This window comes from Macaca thibetana, chromosome 2 (genome assembly GCF_024542745.1).
Source record: "Macaca thibetana thibetana isolate TM-01 chromosome 2, ASM2454274v1, whole genome shotgun sequence".
NCBI lineage: Eukaryota > Metazoa > Chordata > Mammalia > Primates > Cercopithecidae > Macaca > Macaca thibetana.
Window position 1 is genome coordinate 9,403,420 of NC_065579.1, and position 22,289 is coordinate 9,425,708.

Below are 22,289 nucleotides of genomic sequence, written 5' to 3' on the forward strand. Positions count from 1 at the left end.
TTCTGGCAATCAACAAATGGATGCTGATTAAATACCTAAATGAATGAGGGTAATAATCTTGGTAAGAAAGCACAGATAGGGGACTAAAGCCTCCATACACACAGGCAGTTAAAGAAATCTGCTTTTCTGGATTTTCTCCCTGGGATTACAAGAATAAGCAAGGACTTCCAGTACAGACCTGAGAAGGAGTTCTATATATTTCTGCAGTATTTCTATTAACTTATATATACAAATCCCTATTGCAAAAATGATACAAGATGGTTACTGTAAAGTTATATATCTGTATACACAAACACACATATGTATATACACACACAAGTATATTTCCATACCAGTCAGACTATGGTAAGTGCTATCTACAAAAGACTTATAAAACTCTATAAAACACAGAGATTAAGATATAAATCCAAACATGAAAAAAGGGAGGGGTGGAGATCCGAGTTTTCTTCCAGGAAATGGTAATTGAGTTGGGCCTTTGAAGATAACCATTTAGGTGAAATGAGAAAATGTGTATGTGTGTGTTGGGGCGGGGGGGAGATGGTCTTCTAGAAGACAGAGTCTGCAGTGGTTGCAGCGGTCATCTGAAATGACATCTGTGAAAGATTGCATGTCCAATAGGCTGGAGAACATGAGCCAACATTGACCAAAGGTGATTATGTGGAGGATGGCCCATTAACAAGGTCTCAAAAACGGTATTCCAGAACCTTGCTACACAAAGTGCAGGCCATGCGCACCTGGGAGCTTGACAGAAATCCAGAATCTTAGGCCCCGCTCCAGACCTGATTTAAAATCCAAAGTTTCACAAGATCCCTCTGTGGATTACAGGCACATTAAAGTTTGGGAAGCACTGGTTTAAAACACAGACTAAGGCTGGGCGCGGTGGCTCACGCCTGTAATCCCAGCACTTTGGGAGGCCGAGGCGGGTGGCTCACCTGAGGTCAAGAGTTCAACACCAGCCTGGCCAACATAGTGAAAGCTCATTTCTACTAAAAATACAAACATTAGCCAGGCGTGGTGGCGGGTGCCTGTGCTACTTGGGAGACTGAGGCAGGAGAATTGCTTGAACAGGGGAGGTGGAGGTTGCAGTGAGATGAGATTGCGCCACTGCATTCCAGCCTGGGCGACAAGAGCAAGACTCCATCTCAAAAGAAAGAAAGAAAATAAACAATAAATGAATAATAAATAAATAAAAGGCAGACTAAGCAGGTGAGGCAAATCCCTTCTTATGGGTCTCCTGTATTTCAAGGTAATCTCCATTCTGAGGTTGCTCCAGTTACAGCAAAGCAAATCTCCCCGAACACCGAGAACTGTTTCCTAACTCTGTGCCTCTGCTTTTTGCCTGAGTTGTTCCCTCTGCTAGGAATCTCGTTTCCCACTTAAAACACTCTTGATATTCTCCTTCCACCAAGCCTGGTGTGACCGCAGAGCCAGGTGATCTGACTTTGACAGCGCCAGTCCTTACCTGTGCCTGCCTCATGGAGTTCAGCCCTTTCTCCCTGTGTGCACACTTTCTCTGCCCTCCTCCTGGCAAGCTCCTTGCTGACAGCGACTTCTCTATATATATCTGCTCAAGTTCTCTCCTCGTATCTCTCTCCTTCAGCATTTAATGCAGCAGTTGGTACCCAGAGGGTTCTTTATAAATGTGAGCTGAGCTGAATTAACATGCATTTTCTAAAGGTCCACAGAAGGAGACCCACGCAAAAGGACCACAAACAAGGCCCCAAAAACTGTCTGGAGGAGGAATATCCCTTTGTCTGCCCTCTCCTGGGTCTTTCAGTGATGAGCCTATGCTGGACTTTCAGCTGCTTTGTATTCTAGTAATTTTAAGGCTCATAAATAAGAGTTCCGTAAAACAGTTTCTGATTTTCCTTTAGGAAATGGGGAAAGGATCAAAACACTTCTGTCTCTACATACCTGCCAATCACAAAGACAACATTATTATTATTTTTTAATTTATGTTTTAACGTGCATTGAACTAGTGGGAAAGGTTAGCTGGGGGTTTTCATTTTTTACCCCCCTTGTAGTTGCTCAAGTCTGCCTTTTTGGGAGCTTTCAGACCCACACACTTATGTCACCAGTCACCAGTCTCTAATTATGCTCCCTACCCCCTAGACATGAAAGATAAATGGCACAGATATAAACTTACATTTGTCAAAATTGATTTCCTGCTTTAATTGAGGGGTGTAATATATCAGTCTTTTCTAGCCACAGAAACATGTGTGCTCTGATTATAAGTATCGGTCTTTCTTGGATTAGGGTAAGTCTAAGAAAGGAGAGAAACAGTGACAGAACATACTCCCCATTGAGATCTTTTCACTTCCCTTAAATAGATGCAGGGATTTTTTAATGTGTAATTACAAGCTAAAAATATCAATAACGTGAAGTACAATTTATGCTGCGACTGCCCTTTAAAAGTGAGTCCTTCCTTGTCTAATTCAGGTTGCAAACTTCTGCCTCTGGGGTTTTTTAATTCATTCATCCTCACGTCTTTTGGTGAGGTTTTCACTTTCTTTGCTACTTGGAAAGTGGTTAGGACATTCATTTTTATAATATGAGTCTCAGGTCTCCAAACTGCTTGTGGTAAGTGCTTCCTGGTTGTTGACAATCAACACAGTGGTGACAATTAACTCAGAAGACTTCACACTTGGAGGCCATAGAATGGATACCCAACCTGGTGAGCAATACAAGCTTCATCTCTTTGATAGCCTCAAAGGCTGTCTTCAAAGCCACTGCCCAGCAAACACATACAGAAACCTGAGTCCACCATTTACAGATCATATCTATAGGTTTAATACCGTCCATAAAAATATAAAAGAAATGTTTGCTGGGCACAGTAGCTCATGCCTATAATCCCAGCTTTTTGGGAGGCTGAGGCAGGTGGATCACTTGAGGACAGGAATTGAGACCAGCCTGGCCAACACGGTGAAACCCCCTCTCTACTAAAAATACAAAGATTACCCGGGCATGGTGGTGCATGCCTGTGGTCTCAGTACCTTGGGAGGCTGAGGTAGGAGAATTGCAGTGAGCCGAGATTGCACCACTGCACTCCAGCCTGGGCAACAGAGTGAGACCTTGTCTTTAAAAAAAAAAAAAAAAAAAAAATATATATATATATATATATATATAAAAAATAAATGTTTTATATAAAAAATATATAATATAAATATATATATTGTTTTTTATATATATATATATGACAAATGTTATCAACTAATTAACAAACTGGCCAAATAAAAATAAGCAAAATACAAAACTGTATAAACTTCTTAATTTTCATAAAGACCCCAGCCGTAATACAGGAAAGAAGGACCTACAAATGAGAGAAAGGAAGTAGTGGGGAACAGATTATTTTGGGCTCATGAGTAACTGGCCTTGATCTTGAGGCATCATTTTTTAATCCTCGTCAAAAGAGCACACAATTTGCATTCATTAATTCTATTAAAAAATAACTTGAGAAAGAGAAGACTTGGGTGGAAGAAAAGGCTGGGGAATGGCGTGAATATGTTGACAACGGCATGAAACTGCCTCTGAATATGTGAGAGGCTTGCATTAGTAAAAGAACTGAATGGTTCTCTGTGTCTGTCCACCATAACTTCCTATCAGTAGAGTGGCAGGGATGTAGAGATTAGCTCTTGAGAAAACTCTGGGTTGTCACAGCTGAGAGAGCTTTAGAGAGGGTTTGGTCTAATGACCAAATTGAAGAGCTCAAATAAGTTGAGCAATTGCCAAATGTCACACATTTTGTTCATATTTAGGCCAGGATCCTGTTTCTTTCTAATACATACACACTATAGCTGAGCCAGCTTTTTCATCATTAGAGTTACCCAGAGATGCAATGGACAAGCTCTGGGGAAGCCCTGACACAGAGACCAGGCTGGATGACTGCATGGATTGTCTGATACTGATTCCTGCATTGGATGAGGGGATCAATAAGCTCTTTTGAAATCCTCACTAAATCCTGAAATTCTATAGTTCTGAGAGAGAAGAATGTATGCCCAGATGCCAGGCAGTAAGAACAGACACCAAAAGGACTGGCAGGGTGGCGACGAGAGAGTAGGTTGCCTACTTGTGGAAGTCCTCAATGCAATGAATGAGCCCGCCAGCATCCACAGTGAATGGGATCCCATCCAAGCTGCGGTGGCACATCACGCAGGTGAAACAGTGAGGATGATAGGCCTTCCCGGTGGCTCGGAGAATCCGCTCCATGATGGGCTTGGAACACACATTGCACTGCTCCAGAGTATTCTGGGGAACGAAACAGAAACAACATTAGACTGGGACAGAAGGGGGTCCATACTGCATGATAAGCCTCTTTACAAAACAGATTGTCTCAGGTCCTTATCACACTACTCTAAGGAAGGCATTTATCACCATTTACAAATCACATCTACAGCTTTAATACAGTCCTTAAAAATATAAAACAAGTGTTATCAACCAATTAACTAACAAACTGGCCAAAGAAGTGTGTTACAGAGAGAAGGAAACACAATTAGATGGGTCAGATGGCTTTTCTAGTATCATTTAGGTAGTAGGTGGCAAGTCCAGAACTGAGAACATGTGTTTTCTGACTTCTATCCTTGTTCCTTTCTTTGTTTCCTATAGCAAAGGTGATGGCAAACTTTTCTCTAAAGTCCCATATAGTAAATATTTCTGGCTTTGTTGTAACAACTGAATTCTGCTATTATAGCTGGAAAGCAGTCATAGATAGCATGTAAACACATGGGCATGCTTGTGTTCTAGTAATACTTTATTTACAAAAAAAAAAAAAAAACAAAAAAACAGACAGTGGGCTGGATTTGACCCATGCACATAGTATGTTGACCTTCTTTGAACTATACCACTCGGGTTCTCCAATTGAAGAATGCTTCACTATTACTTCTAAAACTTGATTCATTATCAAAGACATAGTGCGACCACTTAGACCATAGTGTGATCGCTAAGACCCCTACTTTTTACAGAATAGTCTGTCAGATAACTGAGACAGAGCATGCTAGATGCAGAACCCAAATCAGAACTCAGCATAATCAATTAGGCTTCTGATAATTTAAAGCTTTGAGTTACACACCATCTCCAAGTTCAGAGTTCGTAAACTCTTGATAGAAATGTTGAATGTACAAGGGAGCTGGTTTGAAAAAGTGAATTAAGAAACTCATTTATCTGGCCTTAAAAATACACTAAGCTTTAAAAATATACAGCACCCCTGAAAAGGGACACCGCTTAGTGAGTAAGGTCACAGAAAGATCGGCTGTTAACTTTCCATCCCCCCCTTTAATCCCATGCTCTTACCAAACAACCACGTTTCACATGTAAAATACTATATTCCAACTGAGATATCTGGACTAACTCATTGAGTTTACAATCAGGAATAAACCTGGGATGTGGATCTTATTAGAAAGAAGCAGAACTGAATAGGATGTGGAAATTCAAGCGTAACTGCTTTTTTACCATGAGGATATTTAAATGGCTATGAAGCAAGAAGTGTCTGTATGTAGGTAACTAGTGTCCTTATGTCTAACCTATAGCAATGACCTCTGATTTGGCTTCTTTGTTTGCATCTCTATTCTTATAATACTCCCCTTGCTCCTGTCTCCAATGACTTCCAGTTTTCTTTCCAAACACAGATGTGGTCAAGTACAAGTACCTTTCTGGATAACAAAATCTTAATGGCTCCACAATGTCAAAAGAGCTCATTCTTTACATGGTATCCAACCCTCCTTTCTAGGCTCAGCTTCTCATAACATCCCAGACTACTCACTCTTGTTCAAACCTATGTGAAACTCCCATACTCCTGTGCCTTGGCTAATGCCTAGATGTATCGCAATTTGCCATTTTGACCTTTCAAGGTACAGGCTAGAAGGCCATTCCCCAGGGAAGCCTTCCTCAATGGTCCCACTTGGAATGAATTGCTTCTTTCTCTCCCATTCCTGAGCACTTTATTTGCTTTGCTTACAATACTTTAAGTGTGCACTTTATTTAAATTATTTATGCATATGTCTATTTCCTCTACCAGACTTTAATTTCATTAAGGGCAGAGACTACGTCTTAAGAACGTATTTCTCTGTCCTATAATGCACCCAGCATACTGTATGAAATAGAAATAAGCCTGAGATGAATGTGTGCAAAAAGAATGAACGAAGGAATATTGTTTATATCCCACTCTGGCAGCACAGTGCTGGCCTGACTCCCTTAACTCTGGAATCCATCCCAAGATGAATTGGTAAATCCATCATCATCCTTCCCTCAAAGCTGTGGTTGCCTGAGGTTCTGAAATTGCTTCGTATGCCTCTGGTCACAGTCCGAACGCATGGAAACTATTAACCTATTTGTTTTTCCCATTTTGAAGTGGTGAAGTTAAAATAGCAGAAGAGCACAGGGTAAGAGTCTGGAGATGATGATGGTTTGAAGAATGAGGGCCTGTTTCTTTTCTACCCTGACAGTCTGAGCTAATGTGGCTGGAAATTGTCTTCCTAGGACTTATGTTTTGCTCCTCTGTGGGTTTTTACCTTTTTTTTTTTTTTTTAAGTCAGCCCTGTAATGGAGTGGAATAACCAGGAAATGTTTGACCAGAAAATGTTTTTGTTTGCATTGAGGCTTGGCTGCAAGATTCAGCTCATTTACTCAAAACTAGCAGCAATAGAACAGGCTTAGTTCCTATGGAAAGGCCTTGTGATCTACAGATGCTGCATTCAAAGAACAGGTAATACAAACACTTCTGCAACAAAGGAAACAAAGTATAAAATGTGATTAAAATCAGCCTATTGCAAAATGCCCTCAAATCGGAAAATAAAAGTTCCAAGAATGCAGTTGACTGGCATCCTACGCTAGTGAATGATGTAGAAGGACATGTTATCCTTCACCAGTCTGCGCCTTTTACTGCAATCTTCCCCTTTCAGTCTCCAGTGGGGTCCACTAGCGGCCTTTGAGAAAGGAAAAACTCACAGTGTCAGGGAGGAAGGGTCTGGGAGTTCCCTTAGTCTAGGCTCTCTTTCCACAGGTGCACAGATAGACTTTGAGAATGGATCTGCTGGACCTGAGTTGTGGAGAGCATGAGATGCAGAGGTGGGACTGGTACTCCAGTTACCTGACTCCTAATAATTCAGAGAGGAAGCTAAGAAATTCATCACGTGGCCATGAAAAAGGAAAGCTGCTAGGTGAAGAATGTGAATTATCTTTCTGACTTTGTCAAAATCTACTGTATGACATTGGGTAAATAATTTCTTCCTTCGATCTCAGTTTTCTCATTTGAAAAATGATTAATTCAAACTATAATTTTATTAATCTGTAATAAATCGGTATTAACAACAATAGAAAAAGGTACATGTTTACATCACCAGAAATATACAAAAACAACTGGATAACCCCTTATCAGAGGTTTGAAAGGGGCATTCATTTGCTAGAAGCCCGGACTATATTACCTTTACTATGCACCTCCACTATAATTCTAGAAATTCTAATGGTAAAATTGTAAGCACCATAGAGGGATATTTTTGTGTTTAGATGATTATTTTAAAGCCAGACATGCAAATATTGTGTTCATCTCAACTAAGTTAACATGAAATGGTTGACAAAACAGTTTTGAAAAAAAAGAAAGTAAGCAAATAAGTGAAAGAGGGAGGTCTCTAAATATGCCTATTCAAATCACTTTTTTTTTTTTTTTTTGCCTAGTAGGGTTGCCAGGATTGATAGCTGGGGATTTAAGAGGAAAGAGCACGTTCCAGTTTACAAACCTTCAGTATCAGTAGTGTGCTTTGTGACTGGACTCTGGATCCAGCTCCATCGCTGTCCCATGGACTCCTCCTCCCAGCTGCCACACTGAGCTTTCTGCCACATCTTTAATAAGCAACATTCTTTTACAAGCCCAAGACTATCTTATACCCTACTTTGCTTAGAGAATGCCTACTCGTCCTTCAAAGTGAAACCCAAATGTCACCTCTTCTGAAAAATCTTTCCTAAATCTTTTTCTGTTGTATTCCAAGCAAAATAAGTAACTTCTTCCACTCCCATAGGATTGTATTATGCTTCCCCTATGACACTGAACACAATGTACTTGATTTAGTGGTTTATGTCAACCTCTATGACTAAACTGCCATCACTCCTCCCTCCTCCCATGAAGCCATAGTCTGAGGTTGTGTTTCCTAGGAAACAAGTTCTGAAACAGATTTGCACACAGTTAGTTATCCAGAAGTGTCCTTGCAATCAACACCTGTGGGAAAGTATAGGAAGTCCCTATACTTCTTATACTTCCTCTTCCTATTGTACACTCTATCTACAGTATCCACGATAGTAAGCATCCTTGCCCAGGGACTACAAAGTCTGTGACACACAGTAAGTAATTGGTAATCAGCTGTGGAAGGCCTTTGGCCAAAGCTGAATGAAGAATGCAAATTTTATTCATTTTGCAGCAGGCATTGTTTGAGGATTTTTTTCCCATAAAAAATGTTTTAGGCTACTCCAATGAAAGTTTGGTTAAAGTGAAAAGATGTAAGAGTGGCAGAAAAAAGCAAATTCTGTTGCTAAAAGTCACAGCTTATAAACTTTTCTGAAATGTTGGCAATACAATTGCGACTAAAAACAAAAAACTCAGTGAAACTAAAAATTAAATCACAAATCAACTTTGTACAGAAAACTCCCAAATGCAACTGTTTTTAAGTCAGAGATACAATGGGGTAGTATTCTTTCCTATCCTTGGATATTGTGTAAATAACTTGTAACTCACAGGCAGAAAAGCTAAAGAATCGTATGAATATAAATGAAGCATATAGGTAACATAAACATGAACTACTAATGAGATGATAAAGAATAAGAATATTACCATTATTTACATATTACACAGGTATACGTAAGTGTTCAATTTTGAATATTTAAAATCAAGATATATAGTCTTCATTTACGTAAGTAATTGAAGATTCAGAAGACTATAAAGTGACTACTGCCATTTGGAAATGTTAACATTTTCATTTTATAAAATTAAAATGTGATCTCATATTCATCTTTACCTTTTTTAGGTACAAAAACAATATCGTGAAACAGGAAAGATTCTTGGAAAGATAAGGAGTGACATCTCATGATCTAGATAGTTTAGGTCTTGTTGAGATAAGAACAAAAAGAAAAAAGAGAGAGTTAGAAGACATTCAGTATTGAAAAGTCTTCAGTGATTATACTAGCCGAGGAGTTTTCAACTCCTTTTACTTGGCCATTCACCCATAATCCTTTCTTCAGGGAAGCAATTTATCAAAAAAAAGCACATACTAAAGAGCCCAAAATCACTTCTGGCTGAAGGGCATGAAGAGATGGAACCTGTACTATCTGAAAAACTATGATTCTAGTCCAACTGCTGGATTCAAGATAGGGAACACAGCTAGTGACAGATTGGGAGTTACAATACAGGTCTCCTAATTCTCTGTCCAGTGGAGACTCTCTCTCTGCTATATCACATTATATGGAATCTGTATATCAGTAGACATACTCTGTATTTTCTGTATTTCAGATAGAAAGAAGGCATTCAGGCTTACTATCTGCAAGTTACATGCAAATAAATAGAGAAAACATGTTAAGATCTTAAGACAGTTTATCTCCTAAACTACTACAGGATAAGAGAAAACTTGTCATTGGATCCCAAGCATCTACAACAGTATGCTTGCATAAAATTAATGTTCCTCAACCATCAGTTAGTTAATGAATTAATAAACTCCAAGTGAGTACTTTATATAAAATAATTTTTGTTTTGTTTTTTTCTATTTAATCCTGCAAAACAATTCTCTAGTCTACAGCTTTTCAACTGGCAGGTTAACACACAGTGTGCTTCAAGTGGGCTCTGGGTGCACCATATTTGGGAGGGTTTGGAGGGACCAGAGGTGTCCAGAGTTCCTGAGTGGGTGCCTTGGGACAGGAGAGATCTCATCCGCTTACTCCAGGGTGCTGAATGAATGTCATCATTTTCCACATGAACTGGGATGTGAGAAAGTTTGGGAAGTGCAGCTCAAGTGTAGGTGTTCCCAACAGAATGGCAGTGTGGTACAGTCAAGAAGGAGCAGGGCTCCTCAGCCAATTTCTCTTGAAATGCCAGTGCCATTTCAAAATACTGCTATTGCCCAACTTAATTATGGAATACAAACTTATTCTATACCTTGATTCTGGTCATCAAGGTTGCTTCCCAAATGATGGCAGTACTTTTGGGTTTCCTTTGCAGGTGAAGATATCATTTTACCTTGGTAGTTCCCATGACCGTATACTAAATAACCTTCCAACGGCTCTGCCTTCCTGTGAGATATGCACTTTTTGTTAACATTTCTCTTGCTCTTTCTAATGTCCTTTGCCTATATCTTAATCTAAGTCGATATTTGTATCTGCATGTAATGTGTGTTTTGAAACAGACTGAAAATAATAATCTCAAGCTTAATAGCATCCCACCCCCATGACTGCGATTTTTCAATTAGAATCAAAATTCCTCTTTTACAGATGAAGGTTTTCCCACTAGATAGGAAAAGTTTTGAAACAATGTAACAGATAGCATCAAATCTCTAAACTACATTTTTTTGATGTCATGACACAGCCCCCCTACCCCTGAAAATGACAGCTATGAAACACATAACTGAAAATTCAGTAAAAGAATTTCCACTTTTTTTTGTTAATCTTTTGGAGCGCAACTTTTTGTATGTATTGCCTCAGCGTTCTTATAAACTCTCTTTAAACAAACTTCTCACATGCCTCTCTAAAGAGCAGAGCTGCCTCCGCACTGATTCTAGTACTGTGGAAAGCCTAAAGAGTGGAACAAAGCGTTCAACAGCCTGGCAGGTACAGAGGAAGAGATGGAAGATAAAGACGCCATCCCTGCCCTCAAAGGTTCCCAATGCAGTGAGAGAGGTGGACACAACTATTAATAACCGACTCGAGGCAAAGGGCATGACAAATTGCTATCATTGAGGCACAAGTAATGAATGATGGGAACGCAGAGAAGAGAGTAATTACTCATGAATGGTGAGAGAGCAGGCAGTATGGTGGTGGTCTATGACAATCTATTCTAGTTGGAATTGGATTTGGCACTTGAAAACAAACTTCTTTTAACCCACTCTGGAATTAATGTTGTGCTAAAACAAGAGTCTTTAATATCTAATACTCTTTGAGAGGAGTTGCAGATAAGCCTGCACTGAAACAAATTCATTGCACAGGAAGAATATTGTAACAAAATCTGTGTACTAAACAGCACTGGTGAAAGGGAACTCAATATTGCCAGACATGAACATCTATTTTTTTTTTTTTTTTTTTTTTTTTAAAGACAGAGTCTCACTTTGTCACCCGGGCTGGAGTGCAGTGGCGTGATCTCAGCTCACTGCAACCTCTGTCTCCCGGTTTCAAGTGATTCTCCTGCCTCAGCCTCTTGAGTAGCTGGGACTACAGACACGTGCCACCACACCCAGCTAATTTTTTATTTTTAATAGAGACAGGGTTTCACCATGTTGGCCAGGCTGGTCTTGAACTCCTGACCTCAGGTGATCTGCCCGCCTCGGCCTCCCAAAGTGCTGGGATTACAGGTATGAGCCACCGCGCCCGGCTGAACACCCATGTTTTAACTAGCACAGACAAAACCTATGTGTTAGTATTAAAAAGAATTTAGAAAAACAATTTTCTTATAAAATTTTCTGTTTGTATTTGGACTACATACACTGGCTTTAAAATTAAGAAATATGCCCTAAAGCTGTAAGGAAAAAGCCAATGGAAAGAACAAAAAGATCACGGCAATGAGGCCGTTCTATTGAATTTTGCCATGAGCTAGAAATCACATCCTTTACAAAGTAAATTATGCCCTGTTTTTTATTCTTAAGCACTAGGGTTAGGATTGTGATCTGAGCTTTAGTAAATCAGAAAAGAAAATCTCAATTATAGAACATTTAGTTTATTTATGCCTTAATGCCCAGAGAGGTAGTATTTTACTTTAAAATGCGTAACCCATGTGGCATGCTGGGTCTTCCAAAACACTTATCTTGAATGTCTTCTGATCCTTGAAAAATGTAGGGCAGGGGGAAGGGGAGTGAGAGCTAACAGCTGTGGGTCACACCTCAGTCACATCTGAGAAGACTAAGACCATGGTGAGAGCGAAAGAAAAGAATTGAGTTCCTTTCCTTCTGAGACAAGTCAAATGATAGATTTTGCCTTTACAACATAAGTCAGGTGAAGATTTATTAACTTAGACATCAAAGAAGGTCTGCCATATTACAGTAAGAGAATTAGTGAAACATTAGTAAAAAGGTGATCTGGGTTTGAAAAGCTAGGCGATTTCCTTGACTTTTCTGGCCTTTGGTTTCTGTAGACTGAAGTGTCTACATTGCAGTGTTGTGACGTTTAAATGAGTTCACATATTATCAAAGCGAGAACCCAGTCCTGACTATATAATAAATGTTAGGTTTATAAATTCCCTATACAAATTTGAAGGGGCTAAGACATTTATTCAACTAACTTGTCATCCTTTGATCATTTAATGTAACTACCACATTGAAGCACTGTATTTCTATAATTTTTTTCCCTTCACCATTAATTCTCCTATATTTTATATCTGTCCTTTTAACAAATGGATTCTCTAAGGAATTGTGTATATGATACTCTGGGATAACTGGATAATGTCATAACATAAAATGGGCTTCTAGACTTCTAAGTGACTTTCCCCTGCTTTCCTGGGAATTTTGTGAAAAAGCTCGTCTTCTATATAAACCTGATTATACCCCAATTCCATACATTTCTTAATTCTTCATAAAAGTAATTTACATTCCTTTATATACCAACAATAATAACTGACACTTTGATTTGGTACAATCCTTTAAGTTTACTAAATGTACACAAACAGGAACCCATCTAATCTCCAGAACAATCTGGTATGGGAGGTGGAACGGTAGAATTCTTTTCCCCATTACACGCCACACAGCTATAAGTGCAGCCAGGATTTGAACCTGTGTTTTCTAAAGTACAAAGAGAAAGGCTCATTCTTCTACTTCATACTGTTCTTCAATTAACAAGTTTCTCAAATATCTTTCTACCTTATCCTATATAAAGGCAATTATTCAGAATGCAGTTAATAATCTTTAGCATGCAGATTTCCCATAGCCTTTCATAAACACGTAGTTTGGTTGAGCTTGAAAAATTCCCCGAATCATCTTGCCCAACTGTTTCACCTTACATACTAGGACACTGCATTCTGGGAAGCTGATTTGCCTATCATGGTATATTTGCCCAATGTGGTATACTATTTTGTGAAAAAGTCCAGGACGTAGATGACATGGTTTCTATGCAGTGCTCTTCTCCCAACCCATACTAGGTCCTTTTTGGAGTACCAGCATTTCTCTCTGGTGTTCTGGCCCATTTAACAATAAGAATATGATAAAATTAACATAATTACTTACATGGCCAATGAAAAATTGTTAAGCTGAGTATGTTATATTACTTGGGTTTTGTCACTGTCAAAACAAGATTGTTGCACGCTGATAAATATGGGGGTCCTCTGGCTAAGAGCTCAGTGGAGATAATCCTATCCAAAGCCTCACCCAGCCTTCATAATTCCAAGTATCAGCAACCTATAAATAGAGGTTATTAACAGATACTTGGACCAGTTTCACTGAGGGAGTGAATTTCCAGAGTAGCTGGAATTTCACAGCACCTTGAACAAAATTCCATAAGCTACATGGGTGTCAATGTTCTCATCTGTAGAATGGGATACTAAGTATTCTGCCTTACCAATCTTCCAGAATTGTGAGAATTAAATATGATAAGAAATGGGAGAAGCACTCTTTAAGAATGTAAATAGATACAAAGATATTGTTATAAAGCTCTTTTCGCTGGAGAGAATTACTGTAACACAGAAGGATCGACCCTATATCTTGGTTCAACAGCCTCTGACTCATCAACTGAGCCAACTTCTACCATTCTTATTACTGGATAGAAGTAGACAAGTATAAAATACACACATAGAAGTAGCCGTACTCCCTTGAATATTGAATATTGAGTTTGGAAAAATACAGATTATTTTGTTTTTGTTGTTTTGTTTTCAACAGGTAATTTTTCTTGCTATGTATCTTATTTAGTTTACACACCTGGAATGCCTATCAAGTGATGGAGTAGTTACATACCATGCATTTAGAGTGCGTACAGAGAAGTCTATGAGCCAATGAGAAGTCTCATAGAGTTCTCTGTCTCATTTGCGGCAGTTATACTTGGCAGTGTCCATTTTCTTGACTTAACCGTAATCAAGGTCCAACAAAGCCCCTGGAACCTGCGCCTGTGAAGCCCCATCTTGACAACCCTCAATTTTGTTACCTTTATTAAGAGTAGACATGGGGCCTTGGTAGACAAAAAGACTTATCTTTGGGTCACAGTGCTAACTAACCCCAGCACTAAACTAGAATTGCTGATACAGATGTTTACAGAGACTCTGTATGGCTCAGTGGCAAGGAGAAATAAAGCAGAAGTCAAGGGCTGTATTCTAGTCTTGCCAACGTCAGCCACCAGCAGTGAGTTTTGTACAAAGCATTTCCTCTCTGGGCCTCAATTCCGTCAGCTATAAAATAAGGGAATTAAGTTAATAGGCCTTTTGGTCCCTTGAAATGGAGGGATTTGAGGACTGAACAAAAGCTTCAATAGGGCATGGTTCTTTGCCTTGTTCAAAGCATCACCCTCTGTTTCCAGAACAATGTCTGGGGCACAGAGAAGGAGCTCAGTAAATATTTTAGTAAGTACACGAACGAACAATCATTTGGGAATACTCCAAAGATTCATCCAACAGCATCTACTCCCAGAGACATACCCCAAATTTCATTACCATCCTTGGATGGCATCCATCACCACGTACGTCAGCAGCCCCTCTCCAGAGCCAGACTCTGTTTCTTTACCCTGTTGCTTTCTTCATAGTCCTTATCACGATGTGGTATCACCTCATGTATTTAGTTGCTACTATGCTTCTACCATGCTTATTGTTCATCGTCACACTAGTTTGTTCAAGACACTACTGCATTTGCAGCCTCTGCAGCAGTGTTTAAGACATAACAGGCAATCGATAAGTATTGGCTGAATACAAAATTAAATGACATTAAATAACCTAAAATCTAAGGCCTCTTACAACTTTTGTGTTCTTTATTCTATCTCAGCAACAATATATTTTTTAAAAAAAGAGTGCTACATATTTCTCTAGGAATATAAATGATCTGAAGTTAATCACACAGCATTGAAATTAGGAGAATGCTCTTTTGACTTACAGTATTTGTCTACCATGGGCAACTAACTCATCCAGGGGAATGTCTAAAACCCGTGCTTAAGCGATGATGTCTTTAGCTATGTGTATAGACAGTAATGACTGCCTGCCTGCACATTTCAGATCAGAATTAAACCAATTTGAGTCATCCATGAGAATCAAGATCTGCAAGCAGAGACTAGAAATGTTCCCAATACCATTCCACTCACATGTGGGTTCCCTTCAGAGTTGCCTGCAACTCAGCCCTGCCAACATGTTTATTATCTACCTGGCTTTACGAATTACAATTACTTCCTAAATTATAGTAAGCTACAAGTGGCCTGAGCCAAACAACTAGGGTCATGGAAGGTCTCTCTTTGTACTCCTGGGGATGACAGAAAAGATCCTTTGAAGCAAACTTGATTCTCTTTCAAAAGAAAGGGATAACTTTAAGCCCGTAACTCCCGGGAGTGGCAAAGAGAACAGCCAGAGGGCCATGAGCTAACTTCAATTCTCTAGAGATCAGATGAACAGATTTGGCAATCATTTGGCTTCTGTTGAGAACAAGGCCTTCTAATTATACTTCTGCCAATGGAAGACAAAAGACAGCACATGACTTAGGAAGGCCATAAAGACAAGCCAACATCATGGCTGTGACTGTGCGGTTTCCTTCCGAATAGAGCACTGCTGATGTGTATGTCAAATGCCGGCTCGAGGACCCATTCATGAGCTTAAAACCTCATGAGGAGCTCAAAAGGAAGCTGGTGAAGTAATTGGCTTCCCTTAAACCGTATCTTGGCTGTAATATTTTCTGACACGAGAAATAAAATAATTCCATGTTTTGATTCCTCCCCCACCCTGCCAGAAGTGATGTAGATTAACTAGGTATGAACGGCACAGCCAGGGAACACAGGCTTTTCCATTCTATAACTGCTTAAAGACAAAGAGGCAGGAAATACAGATGTTTTCTCCTTGCTGTTGCAAAAGGGTGGTGGACTAACTCGTTCAGTGTCTCTGGAATGCAAATTTTCTTTCACAGTTTAGCAGTCTTTTTTGGATTTCAGCACAGTGAACTAACACTTTCCTGGATTCCAAGACCTCCAGAGAACCAGATGGATGACAGAAATTGGGAAAAAGAACCCACACTGCTTGAAAAAGGTATGAATTTCTCACTCTGCATTTAGCCAAAAAGCACTGAAAATTAGAAGAGTGAAATTACTTTTGGTTTGTTCAAATGCATGCCATTCTAGAGTTGTTTGTGGAGAGTAAAAAAAAAAAAAAAAAAAAGGGAGAAAAAGAAAAAAACCTACAGTGCTTCACTGGTTTGGAGTCTGTGTTCAGTTTAAGCTAGGAAGCAAACTTTAACAGAGATGATATGTTTACTATCAAAGGAAAGAAAGATTGTAGATGGAAGACCTTATCAAAGAGGATCAGTTTATACGCCTGTGCTCTAAAGCCAGTGACTGCTCCCCAAAGCCAAGCGTTTTAACTTGATGTTCAAGGCCCTTCAGGATACTGTCCTACCTCCCCTGCCCAGGCACTTAGCCTGTCACCTCTCCCACAACTCAGTCTTTGTTACTGTCAACCCAAGCTTTTAAACACTTTGTGCTCATTGTTCTTTCATGCCTTTCCATCTGCTGTTGCCCCTGCCTTGAACGTATTTTCTTAGCAAGTTAAATACATCAAATTATATGGCCCACGATGTGTGAATGTTACCTCTTTTATTAATCACTCTCCTCTTCTGTTCTTCCACAGCACCATAGCAGAGAACCCAAGTACAGTGTTATCTGTTCATATGCTATGGCAAGTTGTACTTTTCAAAGATGACTACACCAAAACACATCGCATCTCACAATGTGATACTAACAGTCCACCATTAAGAGGTGAGGTCTTGGGAGAACCTATGCAACTGCCTGGCCAAGAGAATGTCATAGCAGTGATGCTGCCTGACTCCTATTGCTAATTTTGAGACGGAGTCTCACTCTTTTTGCCTAGTCTGTAGTGCACTGGCACGATCTCGGCTCACTGCAACCTCCACCTCCCGGGTTCAAGCGATTCTCCTGCCTCAGCCTCCCGAGTAGCTGGGATTAAAGGTGCCCGCCACCAAGCCCACTAATTTTTTTTGTATTTTTAGTAGAGATGGGGTTTCACCATGTTTGGCCAGGCTGGTCTCGAACTCCTGACCTCAGATGATCCACCCGCCTTGGCCTCCCAAAGTGCTGGGGTTACAGGAGTAAGCCACCGTGCCCAGCCCTCTTAATGGTAATCTTAAAATGTGATATTAGTTTTCTCTTGAAATACATACCTTTGGAATCCTCAGTTGCTATCTTAGTTTGCTTTGTGTTGCTATAATACAATACCACTGACTGTGTCACTTATAAATAATATAAATTTACTTGGCTCATGGTAACGGAGGGTGGGAAGTCCAAGATCATGGTGCCAGCATCTGGTGAGGGCCTTCATACTGTGTTATTCCAGGGCAGAAGGCAGAAGGGCAAGAGAGGATAAGAGCAAGAGAGCAAGAGGGAGTCAAACTCACTTTATAACATCCTATTCTCTGAATAGCTAACTCACTTCCAAAATAATGGCATCAATCTATTCATAAGGGGAGAGCCCTCATAACCTAATCATCTCTTATTAGACCCCACTTCTCAACACTATTGCATTGGGAATTAAGTTTCCAACACATGAACTTTAAAGGACACATTCAAACTATGGCAGTTACCATGTAAGAAATTAGGTTATCCCAAAGCTGGAGAGACCACATGCAGATAGAGGGAGATACCTGAAAAGCCCAAGTTGTTCCAGACTAGCTGTTCAAATACTCCTGGCCCAGGTGTAGGAGAAGCAGCCTTTGAGAGATCTCACTCCAGAAACCTCATGAAAGACCCCAAGCCAGACTCACCCACTTGAGACGCAATCAAATTTCTTTCTTTTCGTCTTTTTTGAGAGAGTCTCACTCTGTCCCCCAGACTGGAGTGCGGTGGCGTGATCTCAGCTCACTGCAACCTCTGCCTCTTGGGCTCAAGTGATTCTCGTGCCTCAGCCTCCTGAGTCGCTGGGACTACAAGCATGTGCCATCATGCCTGGCTAATTTTTGTATTTTTAGTAGAGACATGGTTTCGCCATGTTAGCCAGGCTCGTCTGGAACTCCTGGCCTCAAGTAATCTGCCTGCCTTGGCCTCCCAATGTGCCAGGATTACAGGCATGAGCCACCACGCCTGGCCAAAGATGCTATCAAATTTCTGACCCACCAAACTGTAAGCGATAATAAATGATTGTTCTTTTCAGACACTAAGTTTTGGAGTAAATAGGTATGGAGTGATAGTAATTGACACGTAGACAACGTTTTTATATTTGATTAGAAACTCTTCAAAGACTAGGATTTAAACATTTTTAAATGGATGCTTCTAGCACTGACAATAGCACATGAAACACAGTAGGGATTGTTTGTTGAATAAATCCTTGAATAAATGAATGAGTATTAAATTTTGGACATGGCCATGTGGAGTTAATGCAGTGTAATTTCATGAAGCTGGTTAGGTTTATTAAAAATCCTAGGGCATATGAGCAATAACAATGCTCAAGCCATAAAGTACGGATGCAAAATAGACTTTCCTTCTCCATACAGGGGAAAATGTGGTTTCAACTTTTGCAAGCTCTTGATTATCCCTGCAAAAGCGTAATACACTGGTATGGGATAATTTGTATAAAATTCCTTTTCTTCAAAAGCATGAAGTATTATTCTTATCATCTCTAGATGTGAAAAGACAGTAGCTTTTTACATGATTAGTTCTCGATCAATAAAGATAAATTATTTAATTATACAAAGAAATTGTTAAAAAGCTAGAACTTCACATAGAATCACGGAGTGATGTCAGAGTGAGGACAACCTTGGGGCTATTTTCCCCCATCAGTCTGATCCATAAATTCCCTCTACACCAATCTCAGTCAGTCAGTGTTTTTCCAGCCCCTGAGGCTGCTTATACCATGTCCAGGGACAGCTCACTCTCTTGGAAGGTGTTCCTTCATTCCACTGGTAGGTCTAATTGTTAGAGCTTTCTTATTTTGACCTAAATACCTTCTTCCCCATGGGCCCTACTTCTGTCCTCTCCAGACAAATCTGTTGCCTTTTCAATTTAACGGCCCTAAAGAGCACTGAAAACATTGTCTTTCCTTAGTCTTCTGTTTGTGGGAATAAAGAGGTACCTTCCAGCATTCCTTATGAGAAATTTCTGGCAAGCACCCTTGTCTGCCCAAGTTCTAGTTTATCCAGGTTGCCTTCAACATGTGGGGCCCAGAACTGAACTCAGCACCCCAGGCACTGCTGCTTCCCTGTTCTGCATGCCCCTCTTTGGATGAATGCAGAATTCATTTACTTTTCTGTGGTCCTACATTATTATTATTATTGTTGATCTTGTGGTCAGACTGTCTTCTCTACAAGTCCTGTTTCTTTTCTTTTTTAAAAAATTATAAACAGCTATCAAAGTAAATGACATTTATATGATGTACTTGTATAGCCAACTTTTAAAGATAAGAATGAAATTTGACTTGACCCTCTTAGATTTTATCTTGTTGGGTTTGGCTCATTATTCCAGATAATTAAGAATTTTCTCTATATTAATAATGTTAGAAGAATTTTCTAAATATTAATATTTTTACATATCACAATTTCTCCTGTCCTTTACCCCAAACCCATCAGTTCAGGTCAGATAAATTTCAAGAGCTACAGTTTTGCTAGTGCTGAAAGATGTATTAAATTTATTATTCCTATATCTCATCAGATATCAAGTCCTCTTAATTTTGCCCACTAAATATTTTAATTCCATCTGTTACCATATTATTCCATCATCTCTCACTTAGATAATCACAATACCTGCCTAAGTGACCTCTCAGCTTCCCCGTTTTCTCTGCTTCATTCTACCATCATATTGATCTGTGTAAAACACAATAGCACATCAGACTCACTCAGGCAGCTATAAAAACTAAAAATTTCATTTAAAAACTAACAACCTCCTAGGCCTCCTTAATCATTATCTCTGGGGTTGGGGCTCAGGCATCCATAACTTTTAAGAAGTTCTCTGTGTCAGAACCTCCTCATCTTTTAAGATGAACAGAGTATGTATCTAGACATATCCACTATGGATAGCCTGAAAATAATTTTGTCAAGGATTTAAATTCCTTGTAATTACCTATGAAAAATGTATGTTGTCTTCAGGTTGGAGGGAACCCAAGCAAGTGAGGAGAAAGAAGGAAACTGATGTCTGTACCATTCGATATCTACGTATTCAGTACTAAACACTGGGCTAAGCTCTTCCATTAATATCATCCCATTTAATTTTTAAAACAACCCCAAGATGACATACTGTTACTATTTTAGAGAGGAAAAAACAAAATCAAAGCGTAGATTTTTTTATTCATAGGGACCCAAAGTCACAAGTTGGCAGGCAGAAATTAAACTTGGGTCTGCCTGACTCCTATCTATATATCAAGGGATTAATAAAAATAAAAATTGATCTTAAGCAAGGGGGAATCATTGCATCCAGTATGCGCATATAAAATGATGAATTTGTACATATTCAAAGTGTTCTTATAGGCTTCTTAATTAAAAATCACATCTTTATGAGAATTAAAAATCTACGGTCTAGAAAAAAACATTCTACTAGGAATTAGGAAATAGGATACTAGTCCTAGAAATGGCACCAATTTGCTGTGGTAGGCCTTGAAAATTGTTTCCATTCTCTTCCTTTCTTTCTTTAGAACCTCTAAATTGTAGCTAAGTACATGGCTGCCCAGAATAAATATATTTCCCAGCCGTCCTTGCAGCTATGCAACTTTGTTCTGGCCAAAGGGATTAAGGTGAAACGATGTGTCCTCAGAGGAAAAGGGTCCCTCTGTCCTCAGTGCATTGGAATGGCACAGCCGTCTGGCATCACTCCACGGTGGCTACACGCTGTGCATGGCAGAGGAACACAGCAGAAAGCTGGGCCTTGCTCACCATGGTGCTGCGCCTTCTACCTCCTTCAGTGGGAGAGGAGTAAGCATTGTTTAATTATTTAACTAACCAATGTTTAATCATTATTAGTTGCTGCCACACCCTGAACCTAATTTCTCTCTTTTTTTTTTTGGAGACGGAGTCTTGCTCTGTCACCAGACTGGAGTGCAGTGGTGAGAGCTCAGTTCACTGCAACCTCCGCCTCCTGGGTTCAAGTGATTCTCCTGCCTCAGCCTCCCAAGTAGCTGGGACTACAGGCGTGCAACACCACGCCTCGCTAATTTTCGTATTTTTAGTAGAGACAGGGTTTCACCATGTTGACCTTTGAGTTGAGTGAAGTTATTCCCCTCATCTGTGCCTCAGCTTTTACATCTGTGTATGAAAGAGGTTGGACTAGATGATGCCGAAAGTCTATTTCAGGTCTCACATTTTCTAAGACTGAATAGCATGCCATAAGGAAAAGACTCCAGTGAGAAAAATAGTACAAACGACTTCCTTGTTCCAGCATCTTGACTCGCTGCCCTGCTATTGACTGGCCCATCAAAATCAGCAAGAGTGCGACATCATAATCAGTGGGATCTGCATCAGAGAAGGACCCATTCCACGCAGCATGCTGGCGGAAACGGCTCTCAAGCAATTGCCTCTCATTGGAGCCGCAGCCAGTTCAGCCCCACCCGGAGACTCATAAGACCAGACTTGAGGCTCTTGTAGTTTCCACAAGTCTCGAATTCAGAGCTCATTCTGCCTGTATCACCTCACAATGGGCACATACATAACAATTAGATAAGATCATAAATCTCAGATGACTATTATAATCATATCTAGGGAATTTCATAAAATTGAGAATAACAGTTTGTGATACATAATCATAAACATTTATAACATATATTTTTGCAAAAACTCAAGGCTAGGACGAGGATGGGAGCAGTATTTAAGGAGATGCTTACTGTCAGGTTCCCACAAGTGGTTGAGAGGTGGAGTCTCCTTAATTTTGTTCCCCAGGAGCCTGACTTCCTTTTTCCTAGTTCCAGCTCTGCTTCATGTGTTATATTCACTTTATTATTTTTTTCTAACAAAATTCTC

The 22,289-nt window shown here is 39.8% G+C and overlaps 1 protein-coding gene across 10 annotated transcripts in view; it reads right to left on the minus strand.

The window, feature by feature from the left end:
• The window catches only part of LPP (LIM domain containing preferred translocation partner in lipoma), a 739,054-nt gene that overhangs the window by 18,505 nt on the left and 698,260 nt on the right, over positions 1-22,289 (minus strand). For all 10 annotated transcript variants that reach the window (XM_050779290.1, XM_050779294.1, XM_050779289.1 and 7 more), the window contains one exon: positions 4,067-4,245. In XM_050779290.1, the coding sequence (XP_050635247.1) occupies positions 4,067-4,245 (179 nt within the window). The remainder of the gene's footprint in view (positions 1-4,066; positions 4,246-22,289) is intronic.